This window comes from Wyeomyia smithii, chromosome 2, assembly GCF_029784165.1.
Source record: "Wyeomyia smithii strain HCP4-BCI-WySm-NY-G18 chromosome 2, ASM2978416v1, whole genome shotgun sequence".
NCBI lineage: Eukaryota > Metazoa > Arthropoda > Insecta > Diptera > Culicidae > Wyeomyia > Wyeomyia smithii.
Genome location: NC_073695.1, coordinates 45563716 through 45586418, shown reverse-complemented (window position 1 = coordinate 45586418; position 22703 = coordinate 45563716). Strand labels below are relative to the sequence as shown.

Here is a 22703-nt window from a genome sequence, read left to right as displayed (position 1 = left end):
TTTTTATTAAACAGAACTGTAGACATCAGATACGTGGAACCATCCAGCTACGAGGGTATACCAGCCCTGCGGTATATCACGGATTCCAACTTTATGAACGAAATTGGTCCAGAGTACGGTAACGATTGCTACTGTGTCAACCGAATACCGAAGGCGCTGGTTAAAAGTAACGGATGCCTGTATAAGGGCGCGCTGGATCTGTCGACCTGTTTCGGTAAGTTTCAACGATTTCTGACATTTCCGGTGATTAATTAGCTCATCGGGAGGTGTTGCCTCGAATAGTGTTAACAAACCACTTTTTGTTGCTGTCTGATTAGCATAACTGGTGTACAATACTGGCATCTCAAGGTGAAATTCTGTAAAAGAAGAACGATGCCCTCATTCTAATGGGATTTCCAAGATCAATCTGAATTTTTTTTCTTCTCTCCCGGAATCGGTAGCGGATAACGAAATTATCATCTCAGAATAGGAAGGTGTAAAATGCTATTTCCTAACCATTCGATACCGCATTTGATTGCCTTATCATCTTGTTTTTGTTTGCTCAAGGGTAAAATTCTCAGCAATAAAGTTGGAAACTGAATGTGTGTATAGTCCTGTCAATTGTTATGAACAATAATAAGGAGAAAGGTGTAAAATTTTTAAACGATTTTTAAACGATCGCAATATGAAGCCATAAATATAAAATCTCCAATCATGTGATAAGTCGTGGCGCGGTTTTTACCCGCTCTCACCCATTTGCATAAACGTCCTACGGTCGAAGATCACATTTAAGCAGCCGCGTCGTCGGTTCAAACAGAACCGGCTAGACAGGTTGCATCTTGTTATGATAGCAGCAAACCTGTGCTACTAATGATTAATTTTATCGTCAAAAATGACGCGTTTCTATAGCCGGCAATAAAATAACACGAGTTACAATTGAATTTAGGCTGTCGACTGGAGGTTAGTAGATAAATCATTTTATTTTTTAAGCGGGGGATTTGTTAGTAGCTCAAGTATTTATGATAAAATTTGGTAAATAATGAGTATGTGTGTCCACTCACAAATGGTGACTTCTCAACACTGTTAGAAAAATTGTAATTTTAATTGTTAGGATTTGTTTGCTTTTACAATTAGGACTTATCATTCGTAGGGATTGAAACCTACTTGTCAAAGGAGGAAGTAAACTTACAACTGACTTAATTGTTAACTTATTAGCTATAAAGAGAGCTTCTAATGTTTCAACACTAGTAAGTTTATGTAATTCGAGTGTACCAAACCGAGGAGAACGCTTCAAAATCATTTTTAGAATTTTATTCTGAATCCTTTGAAGCGTCTTCTTCCTCGTTAAACAACAACTTGACCAAATCGGTACAGCATTGCTGGTCTAAAAATTTGTTTGTAAATCTGAAGATTATTCTTCAAACAAAGTTTGGAATTTCTATTAATAAGAGGACATAAACATCTCGTATATTTGATGCACTTTGCTTGTATACTCTCAATGTGCTCTCTGAAAATAAGTTTTGCCTTTCTCCTAGAAAGGTATAGCAATCACTGCAAAAACCAAAGGTATAAAAGTGCTCCAGAGGGTCGAATCTCGTATATCAATCGACTCAGTTCGACGAGAATTTCATGAAGATTGAACGTGTGGTTCAGAAGTTATTTGAAGAAACGTGTTCTGGAGAGTGTTTAATCTCACTCATGTTTCTCAGAGATGGCTGAACCGATTTCCACAAAATCAGTGTCATTTGGAAGGTCTAATTTGCCTGTTATGTTTAAAAATGTGAAATCCAGGTATGAAAAGTAAAATTTCACAAGACTACTTAAACTCATTCACTTTTCGCAGAGATGGCTGAACCGATTTCCACAAAATTAGTTTCAAATGAAAGGTCTAGCTGCCTCATAACACCTTATTGAATTTAACTGTAATCGAACTGTAACTTCGTCTGTAATGTATCAAAATGTGAAAATCACGAAACATCATTATCTTAGAAACTACACAACCGATTTGAACAATATTGATATCAGATGAACGGGCTAGTTAAGGGTTAACTGATGAATTATGATTGAACAAGTGGTTTCCTAATTCGGCTGCTCTATACGTTCCCATTTCATTCGATTATAACCGAACTTAAGCAACCGTTTTGTATAAAATTGTAATAACAACGAAAGTCAATTATCTCAAAGATTACACGACTTATTTAACAAAACAAGTGTCATACGAACTAGTTATCTCTTAAACTTACAAATAACAAACTTCATAACAATTTGATATGTGGTACAAAATGTATAGCAATCACTGCAAAAACTAAAGGTATAAAAGTGCTTAAAAGGGCCGAATGTCGTATATCACTCGACTCAGTTCGACGAGCTGAGCATTTTCTGTCTGTGTGTGTGTAACGCTCTCCCAATCTCACTCGATTTTCTCAGAGATGGCTGAACCTATTTCAATAAAATTATTTGCAAATGAAAGGTATAGTTGCCCCATAAGACCCTATTGAATTTTATTGTAATCGGATTTCTAGTTAAAAGGTTATGTATCAATATGTAAAAATCACGAAACATCAATATCTCAGAAACTACACAACCGATTTGAACAAAACTAATTTCAAATGAACTACCTAAAAACCCTTAACTTTCGAATTTTATGAAGATTGAACTTGTGGTTCAAAAGTTATGGAAAGAAACGTGTTCTGGAGACTATTTAATCTCACTAATGTTTCTCAGAGATGACTGGACCGATTTTCATAAAATCAGTGTCATATGGAAGGTCTTAACGCCCCACAAGACCCTATGATTTTTTTTCAACCGGATTATTACTTTGCCTGTTATGTTTAAAAATGTGAAATCCAGCTATGAAAAGAAACATATTCCGAAGACTACATAAACTCACTCGCTTTTCTCTGAGCTGGTTGAACCGATTTCCACAAAATTAGTGTCAAATGAAAGGTCTAGCTGCCTCATAACACCCTATTGAATTTTGCTGTAATCGGACTGTAACTTTGTCTATAATGTATCGCAATGTGAAAATCGCGAAACTTCATTATCTTGGAACTACACAACCGTTTTGAACAATATTGATATCAGATGAACGGGCTAGTAAAATGTGGTTTCGTACTATTTGAACGTTCCTGGTATCGCTCGTGATTAAATTGTTCAAAATTAAGAGTCATTTTTCTTATTTCGCTATTTCTAAAGCACTAACATTACGTCAAATTTCATATTTTATACTTCAATAACAACATCAATATTTTAGAACCCAAAGAGTGAATATACTTTTAATGGATTTAAGCATTCATGTAAATTTATTTTTAACAAATAATAAGTTTGAATGAGAAAGGCAGAGTCTGACCGCTAGGTGGATTAATTTAGGTTTTTTATCGTAAATTAGTCCCAAGTACTTAACCTTATCAGACCAACTTAAAATTACCCAATTCATCTTGACAACGTGATTATTGTTTGGCTTGAGGAAAGAAGCACTAGTCTTATGAGGAAAAATATCATTTGAGTTTTAGAAGCATTGGGAGAGATTTTCCACTTCTGCAAGTAGGAAGAAAAAATATCTAATTTTTTTTTGCAATCGACTGCATATGACACGAAGACTTTTTCCTTTTACGGAAATGCTTGCGTCATCGCAGAACAATGACTTTGTGCATCCTGGAGGCTAATCAGGAAGATCTAAAGTAAATATGTTGTACAGGATTGAACCAAAGACTGAATCTTGAGGCACACCTGCTCTGACAGAAAATCTATCAGATTTTGAATTCTGATAGACAACCTGCAGAGTTCGATCAGTAAGATATTTTTTTAAAATATTAAATAGGAAAATTGGAAAATTGATAGTTTGCAATTTCGCAATCAAACCTTCATTCTAAACACTGTCGAATGCTTTTTCTATGCCTAATAGAGCAGCTCCAGTGGAATAACCTTCAGATTTGTTAGCTCGTATCATATTAGTAACTCTGAGCAATTGATGAGTAGTGGAATGCCCATGGCCAAATCCAAATTGTTCATCTGCGAAAATTGAATTTTCATTGATATATGACATCATCCTGTTAAAAATAATTCTCTCAAACAGTTTACTTAGTGAAGAAAGCAAACTGATTGGTCGATAACTTGAAACTTCAGCTGGATTCTTATCCGGTTTCAAAATTGGAGTAATTTTTGCATTTTTCCATAATTTGGGAAAATATGCAATTTTGAAGCAGCAATTGAAAATATTCACTAAAAATTCCATTGTGCTCTCAGGGAGATGTTTTAATAATATATTGAAGATTCCATCGTCACCAGTTGGTTTCATATTTTTGAAATTTTTAATAATTGTTTTTATCTCATTCAAGTTAGTTTCAATTGTTCCTGCAGGTAAAGAAATCTGGGAAGAAATTAAATCAAATTGACGTGTGACTTCATTTTCAATTGGACTCACAAAATTCAAATTTGAATTATGAACACTCAAACTGCTGAGCAAGTCCTTGAGCCTTTTGTTCATTGGATACAAGAAAACGTTCACCATCTTTTAAAACTGGAATAGGCTTTGAAGGTTTCTTAAGAATCTTCTACAGCATCCAAAAGGGTTTTGAATATGGTTTCAATTTTTCAATTTTAGTCTCATAATTTTGATTTCTCAGTAGAGTAAATCTATGTTTAATCTCTTTCTGTAAATCTTTATAAATGATTTTAAAAATAGGGTCAGGAGAACGTTGATATTTACGTCTGCGGACATTTTTCAAACGAATTAGAAGTTGAAGATTTTCGTCAAATCACTCAAGCCTTTGGAACAGAATAATTCTTGGCATCAATAATAGCACATTTTAGGGCTTCCAAAGCGGAATAAACATTTTCTTCGTTTCGCAAATCCAGCTCATTATTGAAATTACTCTCAATATGAGTTTTATATTTTCCCAATTAGCCTTGTGATAATTAAAAACAAAGCTCATAGGGTTTGAAACTGATTCAAGTGATATGGAAAAAGTTATTGGAAGATGGTCAGAATCAAAGCCAGCATGTGTGATCAATTCACTACATACATGACTTTGGTCTGTAAGTACCAAATCGATTGTTGATGGTTTTCTTACAGAAGAAAAACATGTAGGACTATTCGAAGACAAAATAGAATAGTATCCTGAGGAACAATCATTAAATAAAACTTTGCCATTGAAATGACTTTGAGAATTATTCCATGATCGATGTTTAGCGTCAAAATTGCCGATTAAAAAAAATTTTGAGCGATTTTTTGGTGAGTTTTTGTAAATCACCTTTAAAATAATTTTTGTGCTCGCGTGTGCATTGGAATAGTAAATATGCTGCGGCAAAAAATAAAATCCCAAGTTCAGTTTGAGCTTCAATCCTCAGAGTTTCAATAATTTTCGTCGATTCGGTGACATTTGCAACTCCAACAGCGGATCTCTGAATTCTACCATATCAATGAACCACGTAATTGGAATCATATTTCAATTTAATGTTAGGGCTTCAAAAATGTTTCAGTAATAATTGCAATGTGCACATTATTTACCGTAAAACGGGGTGAATAGAAACAGCGGGGCGAATATAAACAAAACTTCTAATCCTAAAAAATGTTAATACAAGTCTTTGACAACATTCAAAAATCATGTAAAAAAATTTTCTCGAATAGTTCAATAGTAAGCAAGTCCTCCGAACTCATTTATGGTTTGGAAGCACTACTGTCAGTTTGTTAAAAAATCAAAGTGGAGGCTCGAGTTCAGAGCGTTTCCAGGTGCCAAAAACTTCGCCTATGGAAGCCATTTTGTTTAACTTTGAGCTTGTTCCTGTGCTGTAGTAGGTCGTTGGTAAAGCGCTTAGAGTTTCTATAGTGAATTTGAAGATTGCCCTAAGGTATTTATCAACCTTTTGCTTAGGTTTCAAGGAAAACTCCCTGTTGGCAAATTTACGGGGCGAATAGGAACAACGCTATAGCGAATATATCAAAGTATATCGGAGACTGTTTCTACTCACCTCGTTTTACGGTACTGTTAAAAAATAAAAATCTCATCCTCATTGGCTATCAATGGGCGAGCATTCCAATTGAAAATTTTGATTGATTTATTTACAATCATTGTTAAATTTTAAATTAGAAACAATTTTAAGTGTAAAACCTGTACCAATTTGAATTGCTTCAAACATGAAATTTGCCTGCAACATGGCGTTCATGAAATCAAACATTTTTTTTAATCAATAATAGTATATTTGACATTGATTTGACTTCAGTTGAAACATACCCTCATGCTATCCCAGAACCCATCGGTGCCTAATCACATATACCAAACGGTTATATTCCAGAGTTATTCCACAGGTAATTGATCAGTTCGAAAATACGTGGCATGTACAATTGAAAAATTTTATCAAATTGATTTTTTCTATCACGGGACATAATGTACAACATAAGGAGAATATTTTGCAATATTTAAAACGTTAAATGCATAAAATAATCCCAGATTGTTTACGAAAAAAGAGATAGTGAAAGCCGACCGCGAAAAATCCATAATATTGTAAAAATAATTTTACGATTTAATAACCTTCCGGGCAAGTCCCGTCAAAACTCTATTTATTAACAGAAAGTTCAAAGCCTACTTAATATATACGTAAAGAAAAATCTTCCTCCTGGTTCCTCTTTTCTATTTTATTGACATTTTGATAAATGAAGATTTATATGAAAATTGTTGAAACTTTGTCATAAATCATGTGTAAAAAGACACTAAAAATGCAGTAAGCGAATTTAAAGTAATTGTCTTATCATTGGCTTGAATATTAAAGGGGTGTCATGACGTGACGTACTTCTCCTGGTAGGGGTCATTAATGTGTGACAAAACGTGAAAATGAATTTTGATCAAAATTTGCGTGACGTTCTTAATGGATGTCACATTGTTTTGTACTTTCTCTAGTTTTATTGGTTGGTTATACGAAAATAACACGTTTTTGATGTAAATAGATCCAATTACTACCAAAATAGAGCGAATTGGACTTTTGGCCAGCTTTTTGGTTCAAATACTCCTATGTGCAGCGTAGGGACCCTACACCGTAAAATACCTACACGTTGATATAAAGTGACTTGCTGTTGAATTTTTACTACTTGCCTAACATTTCAATTTGAAATGTCGATCCATTGAATTAGATGAAAAAAACCTACACATTGATATAAAGTGATTTGCTGTCGAATTTTCACAACATGACATAAATTTCAATTTGAAATGTCGTTCGCTTGAATCGGATGAATACAAAGTACAAGGATATCAATAGCAAAGCACTTCATTTTCATTTAGTTTTCATGTAATAAGAAATATGCTGCGATTTGAATTTGGAATGCTTATAACATTGATATCGACTTGCTATCGCATGAAATCTCAACTGATGGACAGTGGATATCGAAAAATAAAGATTTTTTTAAATTTTGGTCTTCATTGTTACTCTTATTATTTTATTGAACCTTATAACTACAAATAATCTCCATCAGAAAGTTATACAGTACCTTTAGATCAGCATCGGCCAGAGCCTCATCCGTTTGAATTACACAAGACTCGAATGTTTTCGAGGGGTTAAAAATGACCACAATCTCCTCGTCAGTTTCTTGGATGGAAGCAATATTGAGTTCGGTTAATAAGTTTATTGCCGCTGTCGTGTTCGTGGGATCAATTCCGTGTTCTGAAAACAAGCTGTTTATTATTTAAAATACTATTGTAATTATTCCATACTTACGCTCTAGAATAGGTATGACTTCATCCGGAAAAATATTTGTCTGCGTTTGAAGCGTGTTTATTTGGTTCGCCATCTTCGTTTTGTTTTGACATTCATAGCGTGCAAAACAATACAAATGCAAAGGATTAAAACAGTGGTGCTAATTCAAGGGATATACATTGCAACTTGGAGGTGATTTCTTTTGTATAATTTTCAACTAAGGATCACTTCACTGCAAAATGTGCATCACTTGAAAATCAATACGCATTCACTTCAATTCGTAGTGCTTTGTTACAAATTGAGTTAAATGCAGAATCCTTTGAAAAAAACGTGCCCATTTTTTACCGTGTATTGTCAGGGAAAAGAGGAGAGTTTCGTGCGTGATTGTTTCGATCAGACGCTTCCAACGACAGCAATTCGACCTAAACCGGGAGTTGCTGCTCCTACGCGAGCTTCGGGTAGGAAGTCCGGTACTGTGCCGGTTGGAAAAATTTACGATCGTTGTGAGCTAGCGAATGATTTGTTGCACAAATTTTACTTACCGAGGGAACAAATCGCTACCTGGGTCTGTATTGCCTATCATGAGAGTGCCTTCAACACGTCGGCGGACGGTCGCCTCAATGCTGGTGGTAGTGCTCATCATGGTCTGTTTCAAATCTCCCCAGTTAGCAACGGCAGCGCTTGTTCGGCGACATGCGACGAACTGAAAGATAATGACATCTCGGATGATGTTGAGTGCATTCGAGCGATTTTCGAAGAGCATCGGAGGTTGTCCGGAGATGGATTTAACGCATGGTCAGTCTATCAACCGTTCTGCAGGGATAAATCCGAAAGCTACGCGAAGGGTTGCTTTGGGACGGAAGGCGATCTTCCGATAACTTCAGCTTTACCAAAACCAGCCATCACAGAACCAACTAAAGTACAGTCTATAAATTCCAACTCTACCAGGGGAAAAGTCTACACTCGTTGTGAGTTGGTCAAAGAACTATACCACAAGCATGGATACTCGAAGGAGGATTCTGCGACATGGACTTGCATCGCACAGCACCAATCGAATTTCAAAACTTCCGCTGTTAGGATAGGACCAGAGAATGTGAGATATCATGGAATGTTTCAACTCAGTGATGAGTACTGGTGTTCACCTCCTGGGAATGGACAGGGTTGCGGTTTAGCTTGCTCCGATCTGAAGGATGACGAGATCACAGACGATCTTGCTTGTATAAAATGCATCTACGAAGAACACCAGTAAAACTCAGGAGATGGCTTCATTGCCTGCGTATCAAACACACTGCAAAGGCAAGGCTCGCAGTATGATCAGTGAATGCTTCGAGAACGATGAAAACACGACAACGAAGAAACCAGACGTCGGTGTTGGAAAAGTTTACGAACGATGTGAACTGGCACGGGAACTGTTGAACAAGCACAATCTTCTCTCCGAACAAATCGCAACCTCTGTTTGCATTGCTCATCACGGATCCAATTACAATGTTTCCGCTACCGGCAGGATGAATAAAGATTTTAGCGAAGATCACGGACTATTCCAGATCAGTGACAAATACTGGTGCTCTCCGTCCGGGAGAGATACGGGTTGTAAGTTAAGCTGTTCGGACCTGGAAGATAACGACATTAGTGATGGTGTGGAGTGCATAAAGTTCATTTCCGAAGAGCTTAAAAGAATTACAGGAGATGGTTTCGACGCCTGGGATGTCTATAAACCCATAGAGGGTTGTTTTGATGAGCTTGCTACCACTGCACGTGAAACGACATCCACAGAAGGTTACACGCAGGATTGCTTTGGAACGAAATGCGATCAACCGGTTACTTTGGCTGTGCTAAAACCCACCGTCACAGCACTAGCTAGACTACCGTCTAGAAAATCCAGCTCTACCAGGGGGAAAATCTATGCTCGTGCAACGGCAACCCCAAGAACTACGAAACCGAGCACAACTCGAAATACGTCTGTCACCATAAAACGAACAACCTGGAGTGCCTGTTGTAGTAACTACAATACCAAAAACACTGCCACCTGCCGCCACTTCCCGAGCTTTCACCACTGTCCGGCCCACTTTTAATATTTTCGATTTCTACTCAAATCGTTTCGGCTAACCAAACAGTACACCGGTTACTCATAGTCCGTTTACACCCAGAACTAGGACACAAACTGTCAGAACTACTCATCAACCCGAGCGGTTCCGAAAGCTTCGCGAAAGCACGATTCAAATTTTGATCAACTATTCAATCACTTTAGCCATGGTTGACAATTACCGTAAACTGGGGTGACTTTGATCACTTTTTTGATTGTATCTCAAATATTTTCAGAATATACTGAAAACAATATTCTTCGATATTTTTAAAATAAGTACTGGCATGCATTGAAAAAGATTCAGTCACTACTTCAAAAGTTTAGCAACAATTTTGCTGTTTTTTAATATGCTCTAAACATTTTACACCAATAATCATTCCGGGGTGACTTTGATCACTTCATTGTTTTGATGAATTTGGAGTAACACTTTGCTACTTTCACTATATTGAACAGCCTTAAACGACTTAAACGAGTTTATAAATATGGAAAGCAGTTTGGGGGCCATTCACATTCTACGTGAACAGTTTATAATGGCGAATGTCCAAGATTCATAAAATTTTTTTAGAATATATATGAATGATTATTCACTGAGAGAGAAGGTGGTCTAAAATCGTCAAAAACTAGTCCACGAGGAAATTGACTTATGAAACTGTCCAAATTTGCATATTACTTCACGTCTTGGGTTTTTGTTAAGACGAAATATGTAATACGCTGTGGAGAAAATTGGGACTCAACATTGCCTTCGAGGAAAAACTTGCAAAAATAACCATAAAATGTATGGTTATAATATTTGTTCATCTTAAGAACTAATCTGGGAACAAAATAAAAACACTTTACGTATTGCAACTTGTTGTTTTGAATCTGCTTGAACCGATTGTTTGTATGCAACAAAAATCGCCAAAAATACACTTTATTTTCAAATAATATTTTAGCATGAGAAACACTCTTTAAATAGCAGGAAATGCATGAATAGTAGCAATGCGAACCTATATCCACACAATCGGTGAAGATTACGACAAATCCCAAGCACTACGAGCGCTTTTTTACCACATTTTCAGAAAAGAGGTATAGTGATCAAAGTCACCCCGGTGATCAAAGTCACCCCAGTTTACGGTACTTAAAATTGTCTCAATATATTTTGTGGGTAGTTCTTTTTAATTTGAGAAATGCCCTTGTCACCGCAGTAAAAATCATCTCTTTTAATTTGGTCGAAAATCATACCCAATAAAATTTTAGTTCTATACAACCTAACCTTGTCACCCCTCAATCATTCATTCACAGATGCCCCCGTGGTCCTGACGCTTCCCCACATGATGGGTGCCGATGAGCAATACAGCAGTCTGATTGAAGGATTACATCCCGATCCAGAGAAGCATCAAATCTTCGTAGATGTAGAACCGGTACATAAAGTTAACTAAAACCGTTGCAACCTTCTTGCTAACCTCTTGCATATATTGTTTTAGTTCACCGGAACACCGCTCAACGGTGGCAAACGGGTCCAGTTCAACATGTTCCTCCGGCGGATCGACTCGATACGGCTAACCGATCGGCTGCAGACGACGCTCTTTCCGGTGCTCTGGATCGAGGAAGGTATCGCCCTCAACGACGACATGGTCAAACTGATCGACGACAGTCTGATGAAGATTCTTACCCTGCTGGACATCATCCAGTGGAGCATGATCGGGGTTGGCCTGGTGCTGGCGATTGTGATGCCGATCGTGTACTTCGCCAAGCGGAAACCGGCCACGTCGGGCACGGTGACGCCGAGCATGACGACGACAACTAGCGCGGCCAGCCTTCCCGACAACCGACAGATCAAATGACCCCCGCTTGTGATGACCTATCTGGACTGATACGACTGAACTGAGTGAGCGGGTGAATAAATGAGTGAGTGAGTGAGTGAGTGAGTGAACGAGCGATTCAAGTGCCAATGCTGACCAGAGGACACGCCACGGCTGGGTCCACCTAAGTGCATTTTAGTGCAAACTAAGTCAAACTGTTTCCGTCCGAAATGAATTGAACTGTTGTTTTAATTGTTTTTTTGAGACAGTAGAATAGCTTACGTTATGTGATGAATAAATTGTGTTTTAATAAAATGCAAATGTGTTTCCTTTGATAGAATGCCACCAAAAGTGAAAATCGAATAATCACAATGACAGGGTTTTGTAGACATACTAGAATTTGTTTGTTTGATAAGAAGCTATAAACGTTTTGAATACTTATTGCACTTTGATCGGAAATTCCCTGAATGTAAGATTCTTATCATAAAATAGCTCTGAGTATTCAAAATACTCAGACCAGTTCATCTTAGTCACGTAATTATTAGTGCTTTTGGGATATGCAACGCTTGGCTTATCAGCAAAAATTAATAATTTAGTTGTTGATGCATTAGAAGATTTTCTCACTTTCTAGTGGTAAAATAGGTAGATCTGAAGTGAAAAGATACTTCCTTGAGGTACATCAGCCTAACAGATAGAGATTTTTTTACTGATGGAGGTTATAGTCACTGGCGTAAACGAAATTTTGAATGTGAGTGGAGTTCGATAAAAATCTAACAGCCAAGGAGCATGAATGCACAAAATACTGAAAAGACCGTACATGTAAAGGGAATTTATTCATTGATTGTGGTGGCAAATAGAAACGGGATAAAACTGGAACAATTTTTGAAAAACTGGAAATATTTAGCTGTTTCGCTGGCGTTTCTCAAAAAAAAAATCTGGTGATATTCAGGAAAAACTGAAGGGTTGGCAACGCTGATCCTCGATAATCAGATGGCAGAAGGAATGGTCAAATTTCGCGAAGGAAGATAGACGCACCGACTTATTCCGGTGATTTCCAAAGGGATCGAGTGGCACCAATGAACTTCGACCTGACACAGATCCTGTCAGGCCATGGCTGCTTCAGGTAGTATCTACATAGGTTCGCGGGATCCCCCATGTGTTCTGAGTGCGTGGATGCGAAAGACACTGCTGAGCATGTCTACCTTGCTTGTCTCGCTTCGCGCCCGCGAGAAGCGACATGATGGCAGTAAGCAGACTAGACACTACTCCGAACAATCTAATACGAAGGATGTGCGAAACTGCAAAACAGGCGTCAGGTTGACCGCCAAAACGTCGCTGTTAGGTATGTAACTGCTAAGAGGGTGCACAAAGCACAAAAGCCACTCCCCAACCTCGTACTACCTGATGTTGGTCTCCACAGTGTTTGGCAAGCATATTTTCCCTCGACCAGAAAAAAAACACGTACACACACCAAGTCTTCTGATGGGCCAGGCCAGTCTATGCCCGGATGGCAGTGGCTTTAGCTTTCCACCAATGCCAGTCTCATCGAATGTCGAGCTGTATTCATCACAATTGGATTACCACAAGTGTGGTGCAACTCAAATCAGAGGGAAGCCGAACAGTTAGTCTTAATGGTCGACCAAGGAATGAGTTTCTCCCCATGCCTTATGTTCTTTTAAAGCTGAGGCCATGACAGCCATGATAATTGTAAGGCAAAATCATTATCTTCTATGTGACATCCTCACGACATTGTTGCCAAAAACCAAACTCTGCTACGCAAAATTTCATCAAACGCTAAGTGTTGTACAAAATGATGTGGGTTCATCAGTCTTTTTATCCCGTTTCCCCTCGAGATGATCTGGTCAGCCCTTCAATCTATTCAATCATCACTTCTCAAAATGATAGGTATAAACGAAGCAAATAAATTTCAAAAAATACATTCTTATAGGAAATTTTGTGTACTTTTCAAATCATTAATATTATTAATGGGTTCAAGTTAGAGCAAAATTTAAATGATTACCCCAATCGTAATCTAATGCATTGAATTGTTTCATTACAGCTTTCAAATGCTTTGCAGGCATTTCGATACTGATTTTGTTAATTCCGGGTTGGAAGTTTTTCACTCGGATTTTGGTTAGGAGAATAAGTGGAATGGAAGGTTTTATTTATGTTTTTACAAAGTAATTAAAACAAACCGAATAACTTTTAGGTCAACAAAAGCAGAGATTAGAGAAGCTTTATTACAGAATTATGCATATATTAGAATTTAATGAGTTCAATAACTTGTCAGTGTTAATTTAAAATTCAAGATTACGACTTTAAACAGTCCAGAGGGGTAACGATATCAAGTCAATAACAAATTACTTGAGGGTATATTTCTGTATTTTCGTCCCCACTCCCTTTTCCCTGTTTACGGGGATTGTAAGATCTCTCAAAACTCATCAAACTTCAACTGTAAGAGTCTCTGAACTGAATTAATTTTTTATTTGTTTTTTTTTTGTTGTTAATTTGTAAATTTTGTCACAACCCCGCCCCCCACACCCTCTTATAATTTTTGGGGTTCTATCATAACACAATACATACCCTCTGTTGTGATACTGAATAATTTAGAATATTATTTGAATATTCTATCAAAATGACTATTTATTATGACAGCGATAAGAAGTCATTCACAAATTACTTCGAGGAAGAAAAAACTAGTTGGAGGTGAATTGTCTACCAAACAATAGGTTGTAGTATAAACAAGAGAGGAGCTCCAAAAAATAGTCGACTATGCTTATGGGCAACCGCTATTATCTGGGGGCTACTTTTTAAAGTGGCGAGAACAAATCCTTGCCTTTGTTTGAGTGTTTGGTTTGGCGGTAAACAATCCGGAAATAAAAAAAATCTGGTTAGGTTCAACATAGAAAGAGATAGCATGTTGCAATCCCCTTGAACAGAACGGATTATTGCTCCGCATATTTTTTTGAGTCGCTTAATATGCTAATTTAAAAACAGTCTGAATATTCAATATATTCAAATATTCACTTCACTCTCCTCTACTGTTGTTAGGCGTGCGAAGAAACGCCAAATAATTGCCTCCCAGCTGATTCGAGATCTCGAGATACGATGCAAACTATCCCGGTAGTCTTTTGTTCGAGCCCCGGATTGGGAGAGACTATTAAAGGGCTATTCCCACTGCTTCCGTTCAGGGACCGGGCCGGGACCGGGCTCGTCCGGGACTTTTCATGCATTCACACTGCGCCGTGCTTGAACCGTGCCCGCGCTGCGCTCTGGCTGAGAAATGTTGATGTGTATATGTGAAAGAACGTCTTTCTCTTTTTTTCGTACCGCAGCTCACTCCGCGCGAAATATGTCACTACAACATACACGCATCCACCCGAGTGCCTCCCGTGCACTCTCCGGCCAACACAAAGTATCGTCGGCAACGATAGTTTTTCTCTCTCACTGCGGCAGCACGACGGCAACTCAACGCTGCCCCGGTCTGGGCACGGCGCGTCGGTGTGAATGCGTTCATAAGAACGCACGCAATCAATCTCAATCGAGCCCGGACGACACGCGGAACAGCCACGGCCCGGTCCCGGCCCGGTCCCGGAACGGAAGCAGTGGGAATAGCCCTTTAATGGCCCCGCAATTGTCCTGTACACCAAACAGCTGGCCGTAAAGTCTGTGCCAAATAAACAGAACAGCACGAGTCGCCTCGCGAAGTTTTGCTCAAACAAAACGACACCAGGGTTTAAGAACATCGGGTTCTTTCGATTTCCCACAGACGATGAATTACAACATATTTGGAAAACATTCTGCGGATACTTTCGAAATCACAGCAAGTTGCCGAGTTTGTGGCGTAAGCTAACATAGCAGAAACGTGATAGGGTAACGGGGGTATTTTGGCCAGCTTTGGGAAGTGTTCGCACAGTTCAATAAAAACAAACACAATTTCTCAACATAAATACCTACTCTATTATACCATTGTTAAATGCTAAGTGTCTATTTTAATATACACCGTTCAACAATGCAATATATTGAAAAATATCCTAGAAATATCATAATTTCTACGAAGTACTAAAAACATATTTTGGTCCACCAAATTTTTACTTTGGGCCACCTTTATATCTACAGACGTGTATGGAAATAGTTCGAAGTAATTTTATTTAAGATCATCATCGGTATTTTTAGAGCAAAAATAGTGGGTTTGAGGAGAACATCCTTCTGCTGTGAATTTTTGTAAATTAGGTATCTGAAAAATGAAATGATTTGGCTTACAGCGGTTTGACAAGCATTCTCATCTAATTTTATATCTTTAAATGTGATAAATTAAGAAGTAATTACCTGTAAATTGTCACAAGCTGCTTCTTTGTTCACGTGCAACGGCCGAACGGTAATCAAAGAGATGTCAAAACTTGGCATGGCCAAAATATTCTTGCTTCAGAAAAAGGCAAACATATTTCGGCCATGCGTTTAACCACTTTTGTTTCTAGAACATTTTATTGATGTTACTACAACAACGAATTGTTTCATAAGCATACATATTTGTTACAATAGCTTCCGGACGTTGACTTGTATATTACCACTTCCTCTTGACTTTGGGTTAACTCAGCCATGACTTTGAATATGTATGAACTAAATCCAAAATAACACTACCTAGAGCCAGTTTTTCGCCGAAAATTGTAGTGTAGTATGATTCCAAGGTGTGTTATTCAACGTTGCATGCATAGTTTTCTAATATTCATTGAATTTATCAGATAAAATGCGAAAAATGTTCCCGGGTGGGCCAAAATATGCATGTGGGCCAAAATACCCCCGTTACCCTAATTTATACTAAAACTGGTTCGAAATTAGTTCCACTTCCAGCAGGAGGATATATATTTTGCCTCTTCCCAAACCAAAATTATGCGACGGCGAACAGCTGTTCCAGTCTATGATTTCGTTTCTCAGATTGCCGACTCTGCATCTGATGCCGATGTACTGGACATTGAGCTATCGAACGATAGCTATGCTTACGAAGAAGTTAATGGTCCTGCAAATCCGAAACCATCTTTCGAAAACATGATTGCGGTTCGATGTTCTCCGTACGACGAGCACCAAGCTGTGTGTGCAGGCACAAAAAGGAGGTATGATAGGTAAAGTTTTTTTTCAACAAGTTCCATAAATTTATTGTACAACACTTAACTGTTTCCAGTTACCTAAATGGTTTAAAAAAACAGTGTGTCGATCTTAAAAATGTCGTTAAACAGCAGGAGGACGTTATTCGAAAACAAGAGACCACAATCCAAAAACAGACGGAAATTCCCAGATTGGCGCTGGATGCACTCAACAGAATTTTTAATTCTGATCAAGTGGATATGCTATTATACCAGAAAGAGCGTCCTAAGCAGTGGAGTAACGAAACCGTTACTGAAAGCTTACAGACTAAATTTGTATGCGGAACAAAAGGATACGAGCACCAGCAGTCAAAATATCCTTTACCATCCGAGCGTACTCTACCGCGACGAGTGGAAAATTTAGACTTCAGCCCAGGGGTTCTAAATGATTTACTGGAACTTTTAAAACTAAAAGTCAACACTATGCAGACGGCAGATCTCGACAGTGGACTGATCTTCGATGAAATGTCTATCGAAGAAGCGAGGAGTTTTTGCATATCGGACAATAAATTCTATGGTGACATATCCATATCTGGTCAGACTGGGCTTGCCACTCACGCGCTTGTTTTCGTCTTTGTTGGAATTAGAAGTCGGTGGAAACAAACTGTTGGGTTTCACTTCACAGGAAACTCCATTCCCGAAATAATCCTCAGAATACTACGTTTGAAATCATTCGGAAAGTGGAGGAGTTTGGCTGCCGAGTTCATTTTTTAACATCGGACTGTGGTCGAAACAATAAGAAACTCTGGAATGCTTTAATTTTAAAGTTTTATAGACATGTTGTAATGAACAACAAATCTATCGAGCACCCAGCTGATCAATCAAGAAAGTTGAAAATCATCCCGGATGTGGTGCACGTTTTTAAGTCAACTGTACAAGGTTGGTTAAAAAATAAAGTGCTATGGCTTCCACCAGACGTGGTAAAATTAAACGGATTTGTAACAAACGAAGTCAATGTCCAGCATTTGGCAGATCTTGTAAACTACGAGAAGAATAACAAGCTTAAAGTTGCACATGGTCTCAAATCTGACGACGTAGAATTCGGAAAGAAAAGGAATGACTTTGACGCTATGAAGGTGATAAATTCTGAAAAATACGTCAACAGAAACGTCTCTGCTGCACTCCGGTTCTACAGTAATGCTGCGACCCGACCTGAAGTTCTCCCAACCGCATACTTTATCGAAACACTTCCAAAATGGTGTCAACTCTCTAAAAATAGGTCAAGACGAATGGCTTCGAGTAAAGGTCAGTAAATATTTTAACATATCCGCATTACTTCGTGATTATGGCGAAACAAGATAGAAAAACAAGTCCTTTCTCCCGAAGTAGTTTGGATATGCTAGAAGTTGTGTTACCAAAGCGTCTTTATATTTTTTTGCTTTACAGCAAAACTTGAGAAGTACCAGGAAACACTGGAGTTCTATAAATTTTTTAAACATTTTATTTTTACACTCGAGGTGGGACATAAGCGACATTCAGGGTTTACACAGGATTGCCTAGAAATCATTTTGTCACAAATAAGGATCAGGCAAAAAAAGCCGACCGCCTTGCAGTTCAAGGGGTACAGGCACTCTAGCGTTTCTAAGACATTTGGTACCAAAATAAAAAAAAATCTGATATCGATGATTTCTTGAACCAATACCTGTGCATTTTTTATCGATCAAAAAAGTGAAACTTTTTCCTTTTTGTCTTACAAAAACATTTTTCCATATACTTTTTCCGGAAAGAGAAAATTATTATCTGCAACTTTGACAAAGAAGCCTGGAAGGGTGTGGCTTTGAAAATTCTGGCCATTCTGGCTTTGAAAATATTTGTGATCTTCAATACCATTTTTAAATTAACATTGAAAAGAATTTTTTTCACATTGGATATTCAACTTTGAACGCGAAATGAATCTGTAGAGGGCCAAGGGATGTATAAATGTATGTAAATGAAGCAATTCTGGAGCATTCTCAATTCATTGTTTAGCAATAAAACATAAAAAAACGTGTAAAAATAAATATATCCTTTATTGTACCTGATTGGAATACCTTTCAATGTGTTACCTTTCTTGTTCGTTTGGCTCGAATTTGGACATGTTCGTTTGGCTCACAACATTCTCTTCGCATATCTCTCCCTCTGAGTATTGCTAGTTTATATGTGTAATGTAGCAAAATCGAATAGAACACAAAATAAAACATCTTTCTTACAGAAAACGTCATTCGATTTTGGAGTTCGGAGACGCAAATATAAGCTGTAGAGCTCCTTCAAAATCATACTGAGCGAGTTCTTTATTCGTTGCTTGAACTTTAAATATGGAATCAATTCAGTAAAAGTCGAGTTACTCATTAAAAAATGATAAACAAAACCGAATCGGTAAATCCTAGCAACCTTCCTTTCATAATGATCAGAGTCTTTTTTTATAATATAAAGTCACGCAAAGTTGAAACCAAAGGAACCAATGTGACGTCAAACATGGGTACCAATCGAGCAATGCAAACAATCAAAGTGAAAATGTTAGAAGTAAAGTGTGTTAGGTGTAATTGAGCGTGATATAGAATATGAGTTTTTCCGAAGTTTCAACTACATATATGTAATCCAGAATAAACCTGTAAACTGGTTCAGTGATATTTAACAAAGGGTCATCGGTGTAATCTTTTAAAACTGTATACCTCGTGGAGAATTTCAAAAAACCATATTCGCTTATACATGGTGAAAAACAGTACTGTATAGTTCTTGGCAACGAACGGTACAAAAACTATGTTTCCGGAACGATAGATTTTCTCTTTGCGCGGCTCTTTATAAACATAGACTCTACCACGAAAGATCAAAACAATGGTCACAGTGATCCAAATCTTCAAAAAAAAACATAGATTCTGAACACAGAAGCCTTGGTTTGACAGGCCAGATACTTTCACCTATTCACTCATTTGAGTGATCACATATTCTTTCGTGACATCATTACTCAATCTCAGCAAAAATTCAATTTCGTTTGTGTTTCAGTTGATTTTTGCGAGTGCGAAAAGTTGGTGTAAATTTATTCCAGAATGGACGGTACACCAAAAATCACCCCTTACCTCCTCTCTTCTTACACATCATTCCAACCACGATCATCAACAGGGTTTTTTCATTATCGAAACTTGTCTCCATTGATATGAATAACACAATTTCAATAGAATTTTAAAACCCGTATCATTTTCAAATTCTCTATAACAAAAATATACTAAAAGCAAATAGGGTAGGGGACGGTTAAACCACTAACGGTAATTCATGATGTATAGACACTAGAGATACTCAGTGAGAGGGATAAGCGATACAAAAAACCGCCAACTTGGCAATTAGGTTTCACATGTCAAAGGTGCCAGATCTCGTCTCAAAGCGCAATGTTGACTAACCTCTCATTCGACTCGTAGAACTGATGATGACGGTGGAAGTCCTGGGGAACAATAAAACGCATCACAAAAACCGTGAATTTGCTGTTTGTTGAATTTTATATACTTTCACCATAAATGATCATTATTTTGTTGACCATACAAAAGGTTATTTATTATTTATTTATTTATTATTTATTATTATCTATTTTCATCTGACCATATTGGTCTTCATGCAAGTTAGTAGATGGGGAAAAGCCTTTTGAGGCCATCCTCATGGAGGCATATCAACCCCATCATCTTTTGTTAAGAGTATTTTTTTCCTGTATGGGCTTCCTCACTGCGAACAGAATCGTAGATCTATTGTAAGATATGCCCGGGTGTCTGCTGTATCCCGCACTTCTGTTAATAGCAATACCTCTATTGAGAAGTGGCATGCTTATTATTATTGTTCATCAGTGCTTGTGTGTAATGTGCTACTCTTCCTTTACACGCTTACTGTTCTACTATACCGTTCCTCTTGCCAAATATCACCAATTATAATTCCCTGGAGAAGTTTCGTCGTGCGTCCTTCTGGCCAGTTTTATTGATAAGAGGGACTTATTTTTTTGTTAAGAGGAAGTCACGCAAAGGTTTTTTGTAGATTTCAGCGTAAAGGAAGGGTAACTGGTGTGGGGAGCCTGAGAATAAACCCATGCTTAAGTCCTTTTTTTGACATCGGATGGCCTGATTCTACTAAGATTCGAACCCACGACCATCCGCTTGACAAAGCGGACTCTGTAACCTTGCAGCTACGCAGCTCCTCCGTTGTTGTTAAGAGTATACATTAGACTTTTACAATTTGTCAATAATAGAACTACAAAAATTACAAACTAACATTAAATTCAACAAATATTCAATTGGGTTGACCCGAGTCAGGATATAAAACATAGGTCTTAATATTATTCTATGTGGTCAATTAAAAAATATTAGACATAGTCACTTTTCGCAGTAATTTATTTGACGGTTCACCGTATTCAAAGATCTCTTCAACTGAAGTAAATGCTCGGAGACATGCAGTGACAGGTCCATTGTAACCAAACGTTGAGCGATGCATTCTGGGTTGTAGAAATCCAGCGGATCTCAGTTAAGGCCCAAACACAATGGATACGTTTGCGTTGCGTTGGCGTTAATTTGACAGAATATGTATGGGCTAACTGTCAAATTGCCGCAAACGCAGCCGCAACGTATCCATTGTGTTTAGACCTTTAGCGATGCGGAGCGCGAAAATTCTCCAAAGATAAGGTTCTCGGTGAGTCAAACCGTAACCACAGAGAACAGACAGTCGTGTGTAAAAAATTGATTCAAAATACGTTAATACACAAACGACGTCTGTTTTGTGGAGCCCAAGTTTCACTGCATAAATGTATCCTTATCGATATTTTTTTTTTGTTTTTACAGTGACTCGAGACTTTTAACGGGAGCATTACCACTTACGTTGCGTTGTGTGTACCTTTTGTTTCAACAAGGTGCGCCAAAAATTTTGCAACAGAAATGCGAATTCGGTTTACAAACATTCGTTGGGTCCAAAAAACGAATAGCAATCAAAACTGGGCCTTTATGCAAGACGGTGCCCCGACTCACACAAAGAAAACCGTTCAAGAATGGTGCAATTCCAACTTTCCGTATGTCATCACCAAGGAGGAGTGACCTCCAGATCTCAACGTGATGGACTTCCCGATTTGGGAGATATTAGAGGCAAAGCCCTGCCCACGAAAACACACAAGTTTGGACGAGTTGAAAATGTCTCTGCTCAATTTGCTAGAAGGAAATTCCTCAAAATGACATTCGGTTCGGACGTCTTATCCTAAAAGTGTCCGAGCTGTCAGCACAGCTAAAGGAGGACACATTGAATGAGTTGTTGTTTTTGACGTGGGACTACGTCTTCGTTTTCAGATTGGAACGATAATAATAGCATAACCACATGATGGATAAAAATAACCAATATGTTGGAAAGATAAAATGTTGGAGAATTGTACGCTAGTTATCAATATTAATAAATTGCCAAGCGGTGAAAACTGATGAAAAGTTTCAAGGACAATTTAACACGAACATCACAAAAAAATTCATCAAAAATAAAATTGACAGAGTCTCCCCGTCCCAAAAGGTCAATTCATGTTTGTTTCCATGAACCTAGACTTATTTGATGTCTCAAAGGTGAAGGCTTTTTTGAAAAGTTTGAAACAATCCTGTTCCTTGAACTATTTCTAAATTTGCTGTTAAAATCTTCAACAACTGATGTTTTGAAAGGAAACATGCTGGTGAAAGCATACAGTATATGTGGTTCCGAGTGCCGTTGGTCTCTAGTCGTCTATCATTGGAGTAGTACATGACTTCTATTCGAGTGCAATCAAGGAAAATCTGCAATGCTGCTGCTGATGTTGATTGAAAGTGTATTTCATGAATATGGTTACCATAAAACCATAAATTACTCAAAAAGAATTTAGCATTTTTGCGACGGTTACAAGTTATAGGTAGTTTTTATTTCATTTTATCATGGATATTCACCAAATAATCGTGACTGGCATAATATATTTTAAGTAATTACGTATAAAAGATACGTATCTAATTTATCTTTGTAATACAGTAAATGATATTGTAATTGGAATAAAAATTGTCAAAAAAGAAAAATAAAACTTTTCAA

The 22703-nt window shown here is 37.7% G+C and overlaps 1 protein-coding gene across 2 annotated transcripts in view; it reads left to right on the top strand.

The window, feature by feature from the left end:
- Positions 1 to 11842, top strand: part of LOC129721948 (sensory neuron membrane protein 2) — a 64714-nt gene extending 52872 nt beyond the window's left edge. For both annotated transcript variants that reach the window (XM_055675084.1, XM_055675082.1), the window contains 3 exons: positions 15 to 214; positions 11030 to 11148; positions 11212 to 11842. In XM_055675084.1, the coding sequence (XP_055531059.1) occupies positions 15 to 214; positions 11030 to 11148; positions 11212 to 11571 (679 nt within the window). In that variant the 3' untranslated portion in view covers positions 11572 to 11842. The remainder of the gene's footprint in view (positions 1 to 14; positions 215 to 11029; positions 11149 to 11211) is intronic.
- Positions 11843 to 22703: the final 10861 nt, after the last annotated feature.